This window comes from Clarias gariepinus, chromosome 7, assembly GCF_024256425.1.
Source record: "Clarias gariepinus isolate MV-2021 ecotype Netherlands chromosome 7, CGAR_prim_01v2, whole genome shotgun sequence".
NCBI classification, from domain to species: domain Eukaryota; kingdom Metazoa; phylum Chordata; class Actinopteri; order Siluriformes; family Clariidae; genus Clarias; species Clarias gariepinus.
This window is the reverse complement of record NC_071106.1, coordinates 31,351,736-31,370,135: the sequence shown is the minus strand read 5'-3', so window position 1 is coordinate 31,370,135 and position 18,400 is coordinate 31,351,736. Positions and strand designations below refer to the sequence as shown.

General features: G+C 38.0%; 1 protein-coding gene across 2 annotated transcripts; it reads left to right on the top strand.

Annotated features, from left to right (window-relative positions):
* Positions 1–906: 906 nt before the first annotated feature.
* Positions 907–17,658, top strand: arfgap2 (ADP-ribosylation factor GTPase activating protein 2). Of its 2 annotated transcripts, XM_053500053.1 has the most exons (17): positions 907–1,037; positions 3,172–3,290; positions 6,782–6,854; positions 6,961–7,092; positions 7,899–7,976; positions 8,108–8,213; positions 9,240–9,296; positions 10,296–10,340; positions 11,281–11,333; positions 11,950–12,086; positions 12,929–13,060; positions 14,552–14,680; positions 14,933–15,088; positions 15,199–15,325; positions 15,485–15,575; positions 15,655–15,776; positions 17,052–17,658. In XM_053500053.1, the coding sequence occupies exons 1-17, from the start codon at positions 966–968 to the stop codon at positions 17,070–17,072; spliced, it is 1,650 nt and encodes a 549-aa protein (XP_053356028.1). In that variant the 5' UTR covers positions 907–965; the 3' UTR covers positions 17,073–17,658. The 2 variants fall into 2 exon arrangements, with proteins under 2 accessions (XP_053356028.1, XP_053356029.1); XM_053500054.1 differs by lacking the exon at positions 10,296–10,340.
* Positions 17,659–18,400: the final 742 nt, after the last annotated feature.

Genomic DNA, 18,400 nt, shown 5'->3' with positions numbered 1-18,400 from the left:
ATTGAACTGGAAAGTCAGGGAAGGACAGGAAAGCTGAGGAGAGAGAGAGAGAGAGAGAGAGAGAGAGAGAGAGATAGGTGGTGGTGATGCAGCAGCCTACAGAACTTCAACTGATTACTGACTGCTGACTGGTACAAAGAGGAAATGTGTTGAGAAGAAAGAGTGTGAGGAAATATCAGATAAAGCAGGTGAAGAGTTCAATAAACAGAACAAGTCAAGACAAGATCAGAGAAGGAATTGTTAGACATTCTTAAGGAAGGCTGGTCTGGAAGAGGCCAGGAAGATGAGGGACAATAAGATGTATTGTTGTCGTTAATGTAACCAACCTACTGGATTCCAACTGCCAATAAACAACAGCAAAAGAAGAAGAAGAAAAAGAAGTAATTGTTTTATTACTAATAATACTACTACTAGTTTCATTAGTGGTAGTAGTTCCTATATTATAAAAAAAAGATGGGTCAAGGAAAGTAAATAAAATAGTAAAAAAAAGATTGGAAAATGTAAAAAACATGCAATTTCTTCTTATTATTATTATTATTATTATTCATAGTAGTAGCCACAAAACATCAGGTAAATAATGGTAAGAAAATACATAAAACAATACAAATATACATTATAAAAGAATAATTAATAAAATAGTAATTGACAAAAAGTAAATATTACCAAAATTATTGACAAAAGAAGAAGGTAAGAAATTGTTTTACTACTAATGTTATTACCAGTACTGCTACTATTAATACTACTAGTTATTAATAACAAAATGACGGGTCAAAAAATGTACACAATGAAAAGAATAAGTAAGGCAATAATGAATGAAAGAAAGTACTACGACGAATCCACATAATCTCTGTGTGTATAATGATGACCACGTTAATGGGCTTTTATTTTGAAAGACAGAACGCTTCCGTCACATACTAGTCTGTGTCTCCTTATTCTCTCCGGCTTCACATTGCTAAGCTGGCAAGATGGCGTCAGAACCGAATAAGACTGAGATCCTGACGTTTTTTAAAAGACTGCGCTCGATTCCCACTAACAAGGTAATAAACCTCGGGGAGGCGCGGTGCTGACGGAGTCCCGGCCGGTCGCGGTGTTGGTCGGTGAGGTGTGAGTGTTGAGCTTACTGAAGCTGAGTGATTACGTGTCAGTTCCCCGGGTGTCCGCGGTGCCGGTGTTTGGGCCTTTAACTCGGGGAGAAACCGAGCGGAGTCAGCGCTAACGGCACGAACTGGGCTGCTTTTCTATAGTTCTCAGACAGAACCGTCATTATAACTGTAATAATAATACTAGTGGATTCATGGACACGGAATTCCCCTCACATTCATCTAAGCTAGTCTTTTATTTAGTTAGCTAACGCTGCTCAGCTAGTTAGCCGGTTAGCTTTCCTCGCGCTTTAGTCAGGTTTTCCACTAGCCACGTCTAACGGTTCCCACAAACACACACACAGAAAGAGAACAAAACACTCAGAGAGCTAGCACAAATAAAACAACATTAATATGTTTAAATGAAGAAAACAAGCTGACAGGAAGGGAATCTTCACCGCTTATTTGCTAACGTTAGCGTGTTTTATTTTCTCCGTTAATATCATAAGTATATTAAATCTTCATGAGTATTTTATTCATAATTATTGAGATTCATAAATACAGTTGTCACTCTTAATATATAGCGCAGTTCTAGTACAGTGTAGTAGGGATGAGAATCACAGTCACCACCGATACGATATTATCACGATACCTCGGTGTCGATTCAATTAATGTCGCGATTCTGTAAGTATAGTTTTATAAAAATCCTGATTCGATATTAAATTTTTTCCAATTTTTTTTTTATTTATTTTTTTTTTTTTACAGTTTTAAGACCTTAAATGTTAAAAAAAAGGTTGTCATAACTCGAAAGTTTTATACCTTAGCTTTATTCAACAGCTTCACTACAGAACTAAACTAATGTAGCTCGTTCCTTATAACATAAATTTTTTGCAGCAAGAAAACAATACAAACTAACCTCAAAGACAAGTGTTTAGCATTTAACATTAAATTAAATAAAACTCTAAATGTTTACTGAGCAGCACACGTCTGTCATTTGCTATAATAATTATTTCTAGACAAACTTGGCTTATTTCTCTAACAACTGGATACTAGCTTAACCGCTTGGTACAGAATCTGTTATATCTGAGGCTGATCGGCCGATTCAAATCACAACGAATCAAATCAAATTAAAAACCAGTCTACTCCGGTCACTGGTTGATCGCCTGGTTCATCTCTGTTACAAACGTAATAATATAAAAAACATATAATTTGGGGTCAGTTTGGCGATATACGAATCACCACACAAAAGATTCATGATTCATAACTGAATAGATATTTTTTTCCTGTTCATGCACTGTGACACCATTGACATATAGTGCAGTTCTAAGTTTCATGATTTTATAAATATAATAATTCATACATCTTTTTTTTTTCAATTTTGTTAGATTTTTAATAAATTAAACCTTTTTAAAAGAAGGTCATAACTGTCATAACTCGAAAGTTTTGCACCTTACCTTTATTCCACAACTTCACTGCAGAGCTCAACATGAGTATTTAAATGTAGTTTGTTCCTTATAACATTAGTTTTCTCACTTGAAAACCAAGCGCAGCATTTAAACAATACAAACTAATTTCAAAACTAGTTTAATGTCTTTTATGCCTGCTTTACTCACTCGTTATAACAAATTTAAACTCTGCACTGAAATTTTTTAAATAAACACACATCAGTGACTATTCTGCACATTTAAGAGACAGTCTAGTCCTTTTATCATCCAGACTGTGTACAGATGTGCTGCTGAATAGTCGTTCACGGTCAGCCCGCATGCATAGAGCGGTACCCACACCTTCTTTCTGTATTACTGTTTTTGTTTTAGTGGTTTTAGCTGTTTAACTCTCTGTAGAGTAAAGCTTGAGCTGTTTGAGGAATTCTGTTATAGGTGATCAAGTGAGGGTCGACGTTTCACAACTTTTTTTGTGATCACAATAGTGTTGGTTTATGTGGCCAGTTTAGAGACAGTATCATCTAATTTTAACAGGTGGCCGATCCGTCAGAGCGCCCTTAATACAGATAGATAAATCACACACACTAGGTTGCATGTTCTTTGTTCATCATCTAACCCGGACATCTTTTTTTTTCTTTTTTCCTTCACAGGCTTGCTTTGATTGTGCTGCTAAGAATCCGAGCTGGGCCAGTATTTCTCATGGAGTTTTCCTTTGCATCGACTGCTCAGGGATCCATCGTTCTCTGGGCGTCCATCTGAGTTTCATTAGGTTTGTTTCATTCCTGTCCTCATGTTGCATCCTCTGTTTATGTAGCCTGTTTAATTGATCTTAGAAGAATTAGCTTGAACGTAAGTTGTATTAAAGTTTTAATTCGGATAGAGCATTTTACGTGCTATTACAGGAAACTAATCAACTCCGCTTCATGTCCGGTTGTTTGGCACCTATTAAAGTATGTCAGAATGTTCATTTTCATTTTGGAATGCAAAGTGAAACAACTTAGTATCTGTTCTTACAGGTCAATTCCTCACCAGCTTTCTTTAACTCTGTTAAATAAAACAAATGTCATTTGTCTGTTATACAGAACAGAACACCTCTGTTCAAAAGACTTTCCAGTGGTAGAAAAAAAAGTAAAACATCTAAGAGGAATATCTCGAACACTAAAAATTGTAATTTTTAGATGATGAATTTACAGTCTCTGATCATGTGGTGTGTCTACTATACACAATAATACCTTCTGGCCAATCAGATTTGAGAATTTAGTGACACTGATATAAAATAAAGTGTAATAGAGGTGAGATTATCATTATTATTTTTATTTTATATATATATTAGATATTTTACCTGTGTGTTTTAATGCGTGTGCTTAATGGAAATAATTATAAAAGATTGTAGTCAGAGATAAGTACCTGCATATGTTTTTATTTCCTTCCATGTTGCAGTCTTCTACTATTTAGAGAAAAAAAAAACGCATCACATCCGAGTAGTTTGGTGAAGTGAAGGTGAAGTCATTGGGCCTGTTATGATTACAGTATTACGTAACTGTCAGTTACGTAGCAGTGTCTTACTGCAGAATACTTGCACTTTATTCCCTTTTTCCTTTTCTTGCAATGGTTTGATTTATATAAACAAACAAACCAAAAAAAAAAATCAACTGTGTGCGTGCATGTGGGTGTAGGTGTAAAAGAGAGATGAAAGTGTGTATGTGTGATCCGAATGTGTTTGTGCATGCATGCATGTGTTACCATATGTGTGTAGAATAGGGCACAGATGCTGGAAAAAAGCATCACACTATGATGCAGTGGTGTCAAAAGTATTCACATTCATTACTTGAGTAGAAGTATAGATGCTAGGGTTTAAAAAGACTTCTTTAGAAGTTGAAGTATCAACTCAAGCTTTTTACTCAAGTAAAAGTGTAAAAGGTAAAGTGTAAAAGTGGTTTCAAAACTACTTAAATTATGAAAGTAAAAGTAACGTGAGGGGGGGTGGGTGGAAGCATTAAGGATAAAAGCTTAGGCTGTGCCACGGGCCTATATACTGCACTAACACCCCATAAAAAAAAATACGAATTTTTTTTTTAATTAATTTTTTTTTTAACGGCCATAGTGATTTGGGATACAGTATACAGCAATTGAAAAAGAATGCATTTTAGTACAATGCAAATACATTAAAGAACCATATATGTGTACTACTGAGCATTAACATGTTTCATGGAGAAGAAGATATGATTATATAGTTGCCTATAAGTATTTTAATGGTGCAAAAAGTCAAACTTCAGAGGCATGTCATCAGTAACCTTTATTGGAATGTAAATGTACATCCAAGCTTAGCTGCAGGAATCTGTGAGGGCAACATACAAGAAAATTAGTGCACCCAGGGCAGGTTTAGTAACAATTACCCTTGTATGGTTGTCTACAATAAACATTAGTGCTGTCAGAATGAATGATTAATCCAAGTGATTTATTTAAAAAAAATAAATATATATATATATATTATTTTATTCCTGTTACCTTCCTGGATGCTGTTACCTTCCTCGCTGGTGTTTGGTTGTGACATTTCGCTCGAATCTTAAGTCTTGTTAACGGACATCTTCGTCTACTTATCACAACCTTATCAACCAAAAATGCTATTTTATTCAAACGTCCTTGCTGTAGTGTGTGCCGTAACGTCATTTGCAGGTGTGATGGATCATGTACCAACCAATAGGGTGTCGGAATGGTATGTTTATACTTCTCATCCAACCACAATCAAATTCGCTCCATCCGGATGGCGCGATTTAACCAGACTTTTTTTGTTGTTGTTGTTTTTTGAATGACAAGCTGAAGTAAAATAGGAGTAACGAGGCTATTTTTAAAATGTAAGGAGTAGAAAGTACAGATAATTGTGTGAAAATTTAAGGAGTAGAAGTAAAAAGTCGGCTGAAAAATAATTACTCCAGTAAAGTATAGATACCAAAAATTTCTACTTAAGTAAGGTAACAAAGTATTTGTACTTCGTTACTTGACACCTCTGCTATGATGTCACTGAACGTGATGTCACTCATCATAATGTCCCACAGAAAGTTACTAACCATTTTTCAGCATAAATTTAAGGCGTTGACCCGTTTGAGATCAAAATCCCTCTACAATTTTGCATCATCAGTGCCTTTAGATCACATAGGCTCATTTAGTGGTGATCGTATAAATCCCCTAGGAGGAGTATATCAAAGTATATCAAGTTGTTTGGCCCAATGAGCTCTAAATGTGTACCGAGTTTCACATGCATATGAAATATATAAAATATATAAAATATGAGCTATGCAGCAAAATCTCATGTGAGTGCCTCATGCCACGTCCAGGACACAGACTCAGGCATCCTATTGGAGGCAGATTCCAACCTTTGTGCCAATTTTCATGGGTTTTTAAGCATGTTAAGCCCCCCCAAAAGCCCAAAAATTTGAAAAAAAAAAAAAAAAATCCCAAACAACTGTATTTCAAACATAAACATTCCTAATGTACTGTAATGTATAATCTGATTCAGCAAAGGGTCAACAGGCGAGACCGTTATTGTATTAAACAGGCGATTGCGCCCTCTGCCGACAAAGCAAGGGAAAACATTGTCTGCTAGGCCATGTTCAGACTAGCAGCCCAAATCTGAAATGCTGACTGCATTGGCTTCCTAATACGTCACCATGTTTCATTCTCACTATCTTTGCCAGTGCTGATGCATCCTCATAACATGCTGTCAGACATCTGACTTTGTCCTCTGTCCAGCAGACTACTGTTCTCCATTTCCATACCTCGGGTTAATTATTATTTATATAATTATTTATGTATTTAACAGTTTTTTTATTCTCCTGTCATGCTCATATATATGTGTATAAAAGTGGCGGTGAGAGATGGGCCTAGTTGCATGTATCTCCCATTTTTTTTTACATTAATTTTTTAATTTGTGAATATTGAATTATACTATACTTATATAGTTTATGAGAAAAAAAAGTTATTCATTAGATTCAAATTCAATAAATGTTTGATGTTTCAATAGACCATGAGTAATTATTACATAATCCTGATCTTAGTATTGAACAAAAAAAGGAAACCGTCAGTAATAAATATGACTGTTTTTGGATTATTCTTTGTAGATCTTTTCAATCTTTGTAGATCTTAACAAACGTGAATAGTAAGCAAAAAAATAAAATTAAAAAAGTTACTCAGTATAGTGACCTATGTGATGGTATTAACCAGCGCCGGCTTTTATTGACTCCTGTGACTTATAATTTCCAGATCCACAGAGCTGGACTCCAACTGGAGCTGGTTTCAGCTGAGATGTATGCAGGTTGGAGGAAATGCCAATGCGGTAAATTTCCCCTGTTCAATCTGTCATAATTTGTGCGCAAACGCCCGAATGTCATGTTAAATGTTGCTCTCTGTTTTTCTTTGTTCACCATGGTGTCTGGGTTTAGATGGCTTTTTTCCGTCAGCATGGCTGCACTACCAACGATACCAACGCAAAGTATAACAGCCGTGCGGCGCAGATGTACCGGGAGAAGATCAGGCAGCTGGCCAACGCAGCACTCTCCAAATATGGCACTGATGTAAGGCACCTGTAGGAAACTAAGAATAAGCTAATTGCTTTGTCTGTTTCTAATGTATGCAGGAGCTTGAAGTCCAGACGTTTCTCATTACACATAAATAATAATCATTTTGAATGGGAAACTCCAGGGAGCACTTGATACAATATTATCACGATACCTATGGGCGATATGTATTGCAGCTTTATAAGTATCAGTTTTTTTTTTTATTTTTATAAATATCCCGATTTTATAAAAAAAAATTTCACAGTTCTAAACAAATGGGATGCTGTGCTGCCTGCCGGTGTGTGAATAGTTTAGAGTGCACCATCTGTAGGATCGTAAAGAAACTGCAACATTTTATCATCTCAAATGCAAATATATAAAATCTTTTAAATGCATCAAAAGAGAGTTAATTTTGGAGACAGTAAGGACATGCATGACTTGCCATACAAAAGACTAAATTCTGACACACACACACACACACACACACAAACCTGACAATATCTAAATAACAAAGGACATTGATCTAATTATTACTTCTTCAGTGTAATTGTGTACCCTTGTAGTATGTGTCATACACAGTAGTACTCAAATGTTGGACACTACTCAAAGTGTCCACGTTCTCAGCCCAGGTGAAACTTTGACCAAGAGTCTCCCTGGTCCAAACTCCACCTTATATCAGCGTTATATAGTCAGAACTGACATGTTACTTTTTGATAAGCATTATCTAATAGTCTTTGTTTAGAATGCTTTGCTGGAACAGGGTGTGCTGATGTTGTGTGTCCATTTGCGTCGTCGGTAATGGAAGTGTAATTTTCGCCCGCCAGCTGTGGATCGATCATTCAGGAAACGCTCAGCCAGCGCCAGAGAAGAAAGAGGCAGACTTCTTTGATGAGCACACTCAGGTAGGCCATACACAGAGGTGTGTGAATTGAGCGTAGCGTGTTAAGTTAGTAAAGATGTTATAGTTGTTAAAAAAGTAAATAAATAAAAGAAAGAAAACTAAACTACAGCCTTACTTCCGGGTGTTCGGCAGGCATGGGATATGGCCTCTCCTTCACTTTCGGAGCAGAATGGAACGGTTGCTGTGACTGCTCAGCTGGAGCAGGACAGCCCCAAAGTGTCAGAGTCTGTCTCTACTCGTGAGTGCAGTTCATGTTCTCTACCTTTACCGTCTAGGGATGTGCTATTATACAAGGCTGAGTCAAAAATGATCCGCAGTCCGGTTATAATAATAACTGTCTTATTAGTGCTTTCTGTTTAAGGCTACTGACTCCCCAGTCGCTGTTGTGCAAGTGTAAACATGTAACATCAGTTTCTTTGTATCTGCGATTAAAACAAAAATGTCACACATGATTTGCATGAAAAAAGAGCAGCATGCAACAATTAATCTGTGGTCTGAGTGTGTACCTGCTGCGGGAAGAGCATAAACAGCTGCGTTTGGAAATCCACAAACAAAATTTGGACTGATACGCTAAGGAAGCTGAAAGTGTCTTAAAGAGAATTGTTACTGGTGACGTGACACGGATTCATCACATCGATTAAACGGCAGAGTATGTAACAAACATCTTCAATCGCAGACCAAAAAAATGATTAAAGTTTTTTCCGGGATTCTTAAGGGCCAATATTGAACGTTAGCAAGAAAAAAAATGTTCATCAATCAGCAGTGCTTGTTACAGTGAGATGCTTATTGAAGAGCTGAAACCAAACTTTAGTTTAAACACAGATGACTACTACCCCAGTCCTGAACTGTTTGGTCTACAAGGACGAAGATACACTTCTGATGAAGTGAAGACAGCGGTGCATTCCTAGGCGAGGCATGCCTAAAACATTTTTTGATGAAAGAATATACAAGCTTGTTGACAGATGGACAAAGTGTATTGAAAAGAAAGGAGATGACAATTATATATTTGCCATTTCTAAGTGTTTATTAAAATAAATTCTACAGGCAGAGTGTGGATAAATTTTGACTCAACTTTTTATGTCAGTTTTTATTTGCAGGAGAGAGGAAAAAAAAAAGTTCCCTATTTTAGTCAATAGTAGTCCTGTAATAGCGTTTATCTGCTAAGTGTTGCGTGAAAGTCTGACCACACTTTGCATAAATCGGTCCTGCTGTTAGTATAAATAGTGTTTGTATTTGTGTTAATCTCCTCTTCTGTATCTCGCAGTACTGGAGGAAGGACCCAGCATCGAGGGACTGAACACGGATGCAAAAGCCACTATAGGTAAGGCGTTATCTTCTTAAAGGGTCTGTGTGTTTGTGTGTGGATGTATACACCATATTATTCTTATGGATGCAGTGATGTGCCATTTGGGCATTTTTGGGGCATAAAGGAATAACCATCTGTTCACTTATCTACCTAAATCCCATAAGCAGGTCAAGCCTTTCAACCATGTTAGATTTGAACATGACCCAGTTATCACTCTTGAATACACACATTCCCTTGCCCACAAGTACTATTCTTTAATTCACCATTTTTTTAAACTAATAAAATAACATATACATAACTATTTTTAGTATGTGTGAATCATTTAGCTTGAGTTACATTACTAAGAACTTAATAAAACAGCTTAATTAATTAATTAGTGAATTTTCACAGTTATCTATATTATGGAACTTATGAGCATACAAAAACTTGGAGCCAACTACATTTAAAACTCATTTATTATTTTTTTTTCCTTTTATTTTCAAAGTTTCTAAGGCGGGGAACCGGATCTGATTTCTAATCAAAGTCAAAGGTTCGGTGATAAGCAAATTACTTTTATTAAACATGCTTTATAACTTAAAAGCAATGTACATTCTTGTTTTTGCAGTCTGACAAAATACATTCAAGTCTAAAAAAGTGACTTTCACTGTAATCAGATGCATACCCAAAGCAAAACTCCAACTCTAAAGCAACTTACGTTCAAGTGTCAAAGATTCAAAATATGTTCCAAGTCAGTGCAAATGTAATGGCACTGACTTGATTGCAAATTGTTGCTTGTGAAGCTAAACAGCTCCAACTTTTAACATTAATTTATAGGTGTTTAAAAAAAAATATATATTTTTTTTGATCCTGGATAAAAAGATTGGAAAACGGATTTTAAAGGACAACACACGACAATGCTGTGATAACAAAATGATTTTTAATTAAAAGTTACATGGGAACAAACTATGGCCAACGAGCAGTCTTTATTTAACTTGATTCTTTTGAGTAACTGTCATGTCTGCTCTGTTAATGTAGACAACTCGATGAGATTGGCGTCTGACGAGCCACAGCCTCTTAAAGGTGATTTGAGTGGTTTGGAATTGGCCTCCTGACTGGCTGCATATCAGCAGCATGTTTCTGCATGATTAACGCTTGGGTGGATTGTAACCCGCCTGCTTTGATCTGGCCTGTCGTTAACTACACATCAGTACACTTTCAGCAAGTTCACTTCTAATGGCTTTTGTAACCCAATTGCAAGGTGATGAGCTCTGGAGTAGCTCTTAAAATCTAACATGGCATTACATTTCTATGTTTTTTTTTTAAAGTTTTTTTTTCTTATCTCGAGTAACTAAATTCAAGTCAAATACTAAAAGAAAAGCTTTTGCAAGCAAGCCTTGTTTTTAACCTTTAGTCATGACTTTAACTGGACTTTTGAATTCAGTCTGAAAGCCTGTCCCATCAGTTACACTAGGCGAACTCTAAAGTGCCCACATCCAGTGCATTAGTCCTAGCAGTGATGTCATCAAAAGCGTTTAAGCTGCGAGGTCGAACCTCACTCTGGATCGTCAGCCTGTTATCTTGAAAGTCTTCCTGCGTACAGCCGATGCGCACGGAAGTCTGCTGAGAATTAATGCACTGGAATAATGAGATTAGGCATGCTTTCTTTCTCGTCCAGTATATGGAGTGCGTATTTGCTCGTGTGGTTAATCAGGCCTAACTTCTCCATTTGTTCTGTTTAGTGGGTCTCAGAAGACTCGGGCTTCATTTAGGCCGTTTGTGTAAAGTTGGCCACACATTGATACGAGCGTCATTAGTGCCATCGATACTAATACGGTGGTGTAATATCAGGAGAACTGCAGCCTCGGTCTATTATTTCTGCTCAGTTACCTTCTGCTGGCTTGGGTTTTCATAAAGCTCAAACTCAAACACTCAGAGTGCTCTCTTGTAATTGATAAACAGGACGACATGTTAACAGGTTAACGAAACACGCTGTTTTGTTCTTTTTCCCTTTTCTTTTTAGAAGCGAGACCTTCCATTATTGGAAAGAAGAAGCCAGTTGCTGCAAAAAAAGGGGTGGGTATAATGTCCTCTCTTTTATCCAGCTAAGTCTGATTTGCTGAAGCAATTCTCAGTTTACCAGCAGGTGTCAGACTAGCATCAAGGTTTGCTGCTTGTGCAAAATTTAAGCATGGACTTCTGATTTTGTAGCTTAAAAAAAAAGTGTATAACCTTTTTTGTGACTCATCATATGATATTTGATGGCAATGTTTAATTTTGTAAATTCCATTGGAATTTGGAGTGTTCCAGTGGTTACCACTGTTGCCTTGCACCTGCAGGTTCCGGGTTTAATTCCCGCCTCGGGTCTGTTTGCATGTTCTCCATGTGCTTGGTGGGTTTTTACGGGATTAAAAAAAATGCAGATTAGGCTAATTGGCGTTTCCAAATTGCCCGTAGTGTGTGAATAAGCGTGTGAGAGCGTGTGTGTCTGTGGGTGTGCAACCCGGTCCAGTGTGTACCCCGCCTTGTGTCCTAAGTCTCCTGGGATAGGGGGTAGGCTCTAGGTCCCCTGCGACCCTGCATATTGACTAAAGAGGTATAGATGATGAGTGACTCAGTTAATGTAAATCTCTTGCATCACTTTAGTTGAGGAACGACTTTCCTTACGTATTTTTTTTCCTTACGTCTTTAGCTCGGGGCTAAAAAGGGTCTCGGTGCCCAGAAAGTGAGCAGCAAGAGCTTCAATGAGGTGGAGAAGCAGGCACAAGTGGCTGAGAAGATGAGAGAGGAGCAGGCTGTCGAGGCTAAGAAACAGGCCGAGGAGTCCATGTGAGTTAACGAAGAATAGTTTCGAGAATGGTTTCCGTGAAGCTTAACAGACATCCGGAGCTTCCGAAACCGAGGCAACTTGAGCATGGAAATTAACTGTAACTGCAACGGTTATAGAAAGACTGGAATGTATAGACAGGTCATGTAAGTCCTCAGGGGGAAAGATGATCACTGTGATAGGAAGCAGGAATATTATTCGGTTTGTTAATGAGGGTGAGACATTACTGTAGTTATAGTGCTCAGGTTGCAAAATGTACGGGTTTCCTTTATTGATTTTTATTTTTATTTTTGATAATAAGCCGTTGTCGCTAATACTTATAATTATTTAGCAACAGTTAATCAGGCATGATTCATAATTAACAACCCAGACAATAAGCCAATCATCTCAGTTTGGTGAGTCTGATAGAGACGCTTCAAACCAACACCACTTATATTAAATTAATCCAAATTGCTTGATGATGATCTCAATTATCTGAGTTGCTTCTGCGGTTTAAATTAAGATGTCCAGTTTTATAAATTGAAACACTGAAGTGCTCCTTGTGGATATCTGTTAGCGCGTTCTTACTGACTGGAAGCAATAGCCATGAGTACGCATAACACCAGAGGACTAGCTGGAGTCGATATTAACGACGGCATGTGCAAGAGTATACTGTATGAGAGATTCTCAAATACTAGGGAATAAAGTCTCAGTTTTTATCATTGCTTTCTTAAATAATACATGTCAGTCAAGAACTTTAATAATATTTTATGAACAATTTTTTGGGGCAGAATTCGAAATTTTCAGAAGTAATTGAATATAAATGTTCTTTATTCACACACCCTGTTGTGTTTCGTTGGTTCAGCGTGGCCTCGATGCGCTTGGCTTACAAAGAGCTGGAGATCGACAGGAAGCGGGAAGAAAAGAGACTGCAGAACCTGGAGGGGAAGAAGAGAGAGCAGGCTGAGAGGCTGGGCATGGGCTTAGGAACCAGGAGGTAACTTCCTATTCTTTGTACCATGTTGTACTCACTTAGCATTCTCTTTTTCATGCTCTTTAAAGGCATGCTGACCACCTGAGACAGTTTGGTGTTGATTGTGTTTGTTTCTTTGGTTTCGCACTGGAGTTATGTTGAAGCTGTAGCCAACATGTGTTTAGAATAGGGCTGGCTGATTTTGCAAAAAAAAATTTAATTCTTATTACAACTTTTTAGAATATTTTTTATTTTCCCTTCTTAATAAAATTGACATGTAGATGAGCAGAAACAATAACAGTGCCACATATATAGCAAATAGTGCGAACAATAATTGTTTGAGGGTTGTTTTTTTCAATGTGATTGTAATTAATGTATGTGTGAATGTAATTAAATCAAAGCAGCTACGCATAGCATCAGATAAAAACAGAGCACCACTTCTTACCAATAAATTAATTATACTATACACTACCAGTCAAAAATTCGGACACCTTGTAATTCCATGGTCTTTCCTGATTTTTACTTTTTCCTGCACTGTAAAACAATGCTGAAGGCATCCCAAATACAATTGAATAATCCCTGTTAAACAGTTGATATTGAGATGTCTAAGCTACTTTTGCTCTGTAAAGCCTTCATAACGGCGTTAATCTGAGGTGCTGTTTGTTAATTGGTGATTTCTGAGGCTGGTAACTCTAAATAAAGTTCTCTGCTGCAGAGGTAAGTTTTAGTCTTGCTTCCCTGGGATGGTTTTCATGAGAGACAGTTGACACTTGACAATACTGTTCCTTCAAGAACTATTCCAGAGCAGCTGCCCTTCATGTCTTAAAATAACTGTCTACTGCTGTTATTACTTAATTACAGTTTTCTAATTTGAAGTTTTGTTGTAGAATGTAGGAAACAAATCCAAACCCGCTGGCTTGCTTGTTGCTAAAAAAGATGGACACATTTATGTTGCTGCCATTTAGTATGTTTAGTAAAAGGTAAATATTTAGAATTAAAATATTTAATTCAAGTGGCAAGTTGAATATAGCGTAACATTTTACATCAACTTGTTAATCTGACTTGTCAAGCTTGCACCATCTACTTTGTCCAAGAGCTCATTCCTCGGTGAAGTACTATCTCTATCTTGATGTGTTTGGGAGTATAGCAGATGGAAGGAAGTGCTTATCAAGTTAATAAGTCTGTGTTTTTCCCATATAATTTTCGTCTAAACATGTACAGTGTCGATTAAACCGTTCTGGAAATCGCGTTAAAACATCCGTTCGAATGAATCATAAACAAATTGCAGCTCTATTTTAGCTTCTGTTACTTAGCTTTCCTGGAAATATCTGCATACTGTAATCAGTTCATCAAATTGAGCAAAACTAAAGAAGCAATCGTAGGACTCTAAACAACATGTCGGTGGATTTAGTAGTATGTACAGATATGCTGAATTAGTTGCAGGAAAAAAAAAGCACATAATGTGAAGTAAACATTTTTAAACATTGCAAACATGCATCCTATTTTTTTTTCCAGTGTTGTGTCACATTCTGTGATGTCAGAGATGCAGGTGATTGAGCAGGAGACCCCCGTAAACTCCAAGTCCTCCTCCCGCTCCAGACTGGACATGTTTGATGAGCCTGGGTTTACCTCTGGACCACCAAAGTAAGTCGCCGGGCAAGCTTTATAGAGCGCACTTTAACCATGGTGTGTGTGTTCACTTTTTCCTTTCCTTCATCTCGAAATCTCAAGGGTTACATCTGATATAAACCAGCTAAATCTTAGCCAAGTATACACACTGACCACTGAAACAACTGCTCAGTGTATACCCTGTCATACAACATGTTATCTGTGCAAAAATCTGTTAATCCTTTTTCCTCAAAGTCTTACCTGTCTGAGTGTGATGTGCCATGGCAGGTACAAGGACAACCCCTTCACTACAGGAGACAGCTTCGGCTCACGATGGGATTCAGATTCAGGCTCCGCCTCCTTCTCATCCTCCTGGGCTCTAGAGAAGGAGGAGCCCAAGGAGACCGAAGTCACAATTTCAAGCATCCAGCCAATCGGAGAAAGGTTTGTTTAACCACAGACGTATGAGTATATTGGCGATGTTGAAAGGCTGAATGGACGGTTGAGAAGTTTAAAGTGAAGTTCACAGAGACGTTTCTTGTGGTGTGTATCAGGTTGCCCAGCAGAAGGAAGCCGGAAGCCTCCGTGCCCCTCGCAGAATCCAGTGAGGCGCGGCAGAAGTTTTCTAATGCTAAAGCAATCTCGTCTGACATGTTCTTCGGCCGCGAGAGCAACGCTGAGGTACGACAGCATGAAAGCAGCTTTCACGTTCACTCGTACACTGCTGGGAAATAAAAAGGAATTCCTGCCGGATAATGAATCAAGCTTAATATAACTCGTGTCAGTCATTTTATTTGGTTAAACTGTCTGTCCCTCAGACCTATTTAATCTGTGTTTCAGTACGAGGCCAAGGCTCGTCTGGAGACCATGTCCAGCAGCACGTCTATTAGCTCTGCTGATTTGTTCGGGGACGGAAGCAGCCGCCCGTCAGGTGAGCATGAGTGCTTTATGGAACGTCGGGTGAAATTAAAAGACCTCTTGTGCTTCCACTGATTGTGTGTGTGATGTAGGGGGATCAGGATTGGACAGCGTGCTACCCTCTGGACCGGACATGGCACAGTTTAAGCAGGGCGTGAAGACTGTGGCTGGAAAGATGGCTGTACTGGCCAATGGGGTTATGAATACCATTCAGGTGATCCACACTAGATCTCTAAAGAACAATTAGTTAAAATTAAGTCTGACGAACAGGGCTGACAAAAAAAAACCCACTTATAATAATGTACGATTCATAACATTTTCCTGATTTCATAACATCTGATGCAAGAAAGTCATGTTTATCCTTAGTACTGGAGAACTAGATGTTAGGAAACAAGAAGCACATGTCTCGGTATTTGTGACAGGATTACACTAATGACTTGGTGATTGAAACCGAATCACACAAGAAAGGGTGGAGGCTAACAAAAGCTTCCGTAAGATGTGTAAAGCTATACAAATAGAAATCATGTAACAAACACAAAAAGTGCGATCTGGATCCGTCCTGCATACATCAATCATGCTTGGCTAACGTTGATGTGCGAAAATTCTGTCTGTAATGAGCTGCAGGACAAATTAAAGTGTTTTTACATTAGAGACCTTGTCCTAGAACACTTCACCCAAAATTTTGGCTCACTTTGATTAGTGAGGAGACATTTGTTCCGCACTCAGGAACCGTTCCCGAGTTTGCTTAAAGAGGTGGTCTCTGGACCAGTACAGTGTCACCTGCAGTACATAATCAAGGTATGGAAGCCAGTCATAGCTGAGGATAGAAGTAGATGGCTGCTTAGATGTTATGCCATCAGTGTGGCATGGTACAAATTAATCGTGCCTAATGTACAAATGCCCTTAGTTGATGGGTTTTCCAATGTTTATCACTGAGACAAAAGAATTCAGACGTAACCATAAGCAGAATATCAGAATGGGAGAATTAAAATTTTTAATTGTAATATAACTACAGCAGTGATTTTTACAATTTGTTTTAAATTTAGCATTACAGGTCTTGTGACAGCATGATGTGATGGTTAGCACTGTGGCCTCGCACATTTAGGGTTGAGGGCTTACGTCTCAATTTTAGTCCTGTGTGTGAAGTTCACATGTTCTCTCTTTGCTTAGCTCCAGATACACTGGCTTCCTCTTACAGTTCAAAGACATGCAGAGTAGGTTAATAGATGTTTCCAAATGTGTGTGTGCCCTTGTGTCCTGTCCAGGAAGTACCCCGCCTAGTATCATGCGTCCTCAGTCCTCAGGTTAAACACTATAAAAAAATGAAAAATGAAAGAGAGGGAGAGAGTTACACTTGTGCATTATTAACTGTTTGAGAAGCTAGTCCAGACTGTAGTTTTATCACCTTCAGAGAAAACAAGTTACACAGTTTTTGTTCTACTCCTGTTATCGTTCTGTATTCTCCTAACTTCCTTTCTTTCTCTTTTAGGACCGCTATGGCTCCTACTGACAGAACTGCATGACTCGAACAGGAAAGGAAATGACATCAAACAGGACATACCACACTGCTGACTGGATCAGGCTTTTTTCTTCTTCTTCTTCTTCTCTCCTCTAACATTGTACCTGAAGCACAGAGGGAGAAAGTACAGAAACAAAAAGAAAAGGAGGAGACGGCACAACGCAGGACCTCCCTTTCCTCTTCTCCCAGTCTGCCTACAGGCTTTTGTAGATTCTCTCACACACTCTCCCTCTCTTTCACACACAGCCCCCCACATACAGACACACACTGACAGTATTTCAGTTTTCTTTCTTTTTTGATTTTTTTTCCCCCTTGAATTCTTCAAAGATGTAGAAAGTTTGTTTTTCAGAACTGCAGTGCTTTCTGTTGAAACTAACCATGCGTGTTTTTTTTTTTTAATGCCATATTACTGGTCTGAGATTTCATAGAATTGTTTTAAGTATTCTCTATGAAATATGTATAACCAAATTTATCCATATCTTTTCAATGTTTTCTTTTTTTTTTTCTATTTAAGTGGTGTTATTATACTTCATGGGCGTGTGCATTGATGACCAGTACATTGACCTCACATAGAAAGGGAACTAATAATTTGAGTCGATTCTGATGAACGAGCCGCTGCGCAATCCGCCATCTCGGTTCGTGAAGGTGGACACGTCGGATTTTGCTTCATCTGAAAAGCATTTCCGAAAAACGTGGTTGTTTTGTGATCTTTCTTCAAGCATGCACGTTCAGACCCATGATCATAAAACCGCTTCGAAAGGCTCAAAAACATACATTGTCCTCCTTGTTAAATTTGGCAGATCATTAATGGAGGAATCACATTCACAGATACGATGAAGCATCTGCAGCTGCTTTACACGTGCATCGGTTCTTAGACCGGTGTGAATTTTAATAAGTTAAAAAGTGATTTTTGACACGTGTTTCAAAAAGGTGTTTTATTTTTCCCTTTTGAATTGAGACCTGATTGTTTTCAAAAGAAGGTATCTGTGTGCTCTTGACAAAAATCTAAACGTCTATTCTTGAAATTTGTCTGCCTGTCCCTTTGTGTGAAATAAAAATAAAATAAAAGGACGTTAGCCTTCACAGGTGTTTATTGTAGATCAGTGGAAACAAAGATTTATGTACTGTAAATAAAAAGTTGACCTCCAAAATACATGTTTGACATCATTGTGTATAAAAACATCATTAAAAATGAAAGCATTGTGAAAGTACAACATTTAACAAGTCCCAAAGGGAAGACAGAAGTGGTGTAGGTTCTGACCCCATAAAGCTGCTGCACAAAATGAAAGAATCTGGGCTTTGATGTGGGTCTACACACG

Bases quoted from the DNA above. Each gene is read 5' to 3' on its own strand.
- arfgap2 (XM_053500053.1), top strand. From the start codon at position 966: ATGGCGTCAGAACCGAATAAGACTGAGATCCTGACGTTTTTTAAAAGA. The intron at 3,291-6,781 runs GTTTGTTTCATT...TATAATTTCCAG, and splicing joins GTCCATCTGAGTTTCATTAG to ATCCACAGAGCTGGACTCCA. The intron at 13,061-14,551 runs GTAACTTCCTAT...TTTTTTTTCCAG, and splicing joins ATGGGCTTAGGAACCAGGAG to TGTTGTGTCACATTCTGTGA.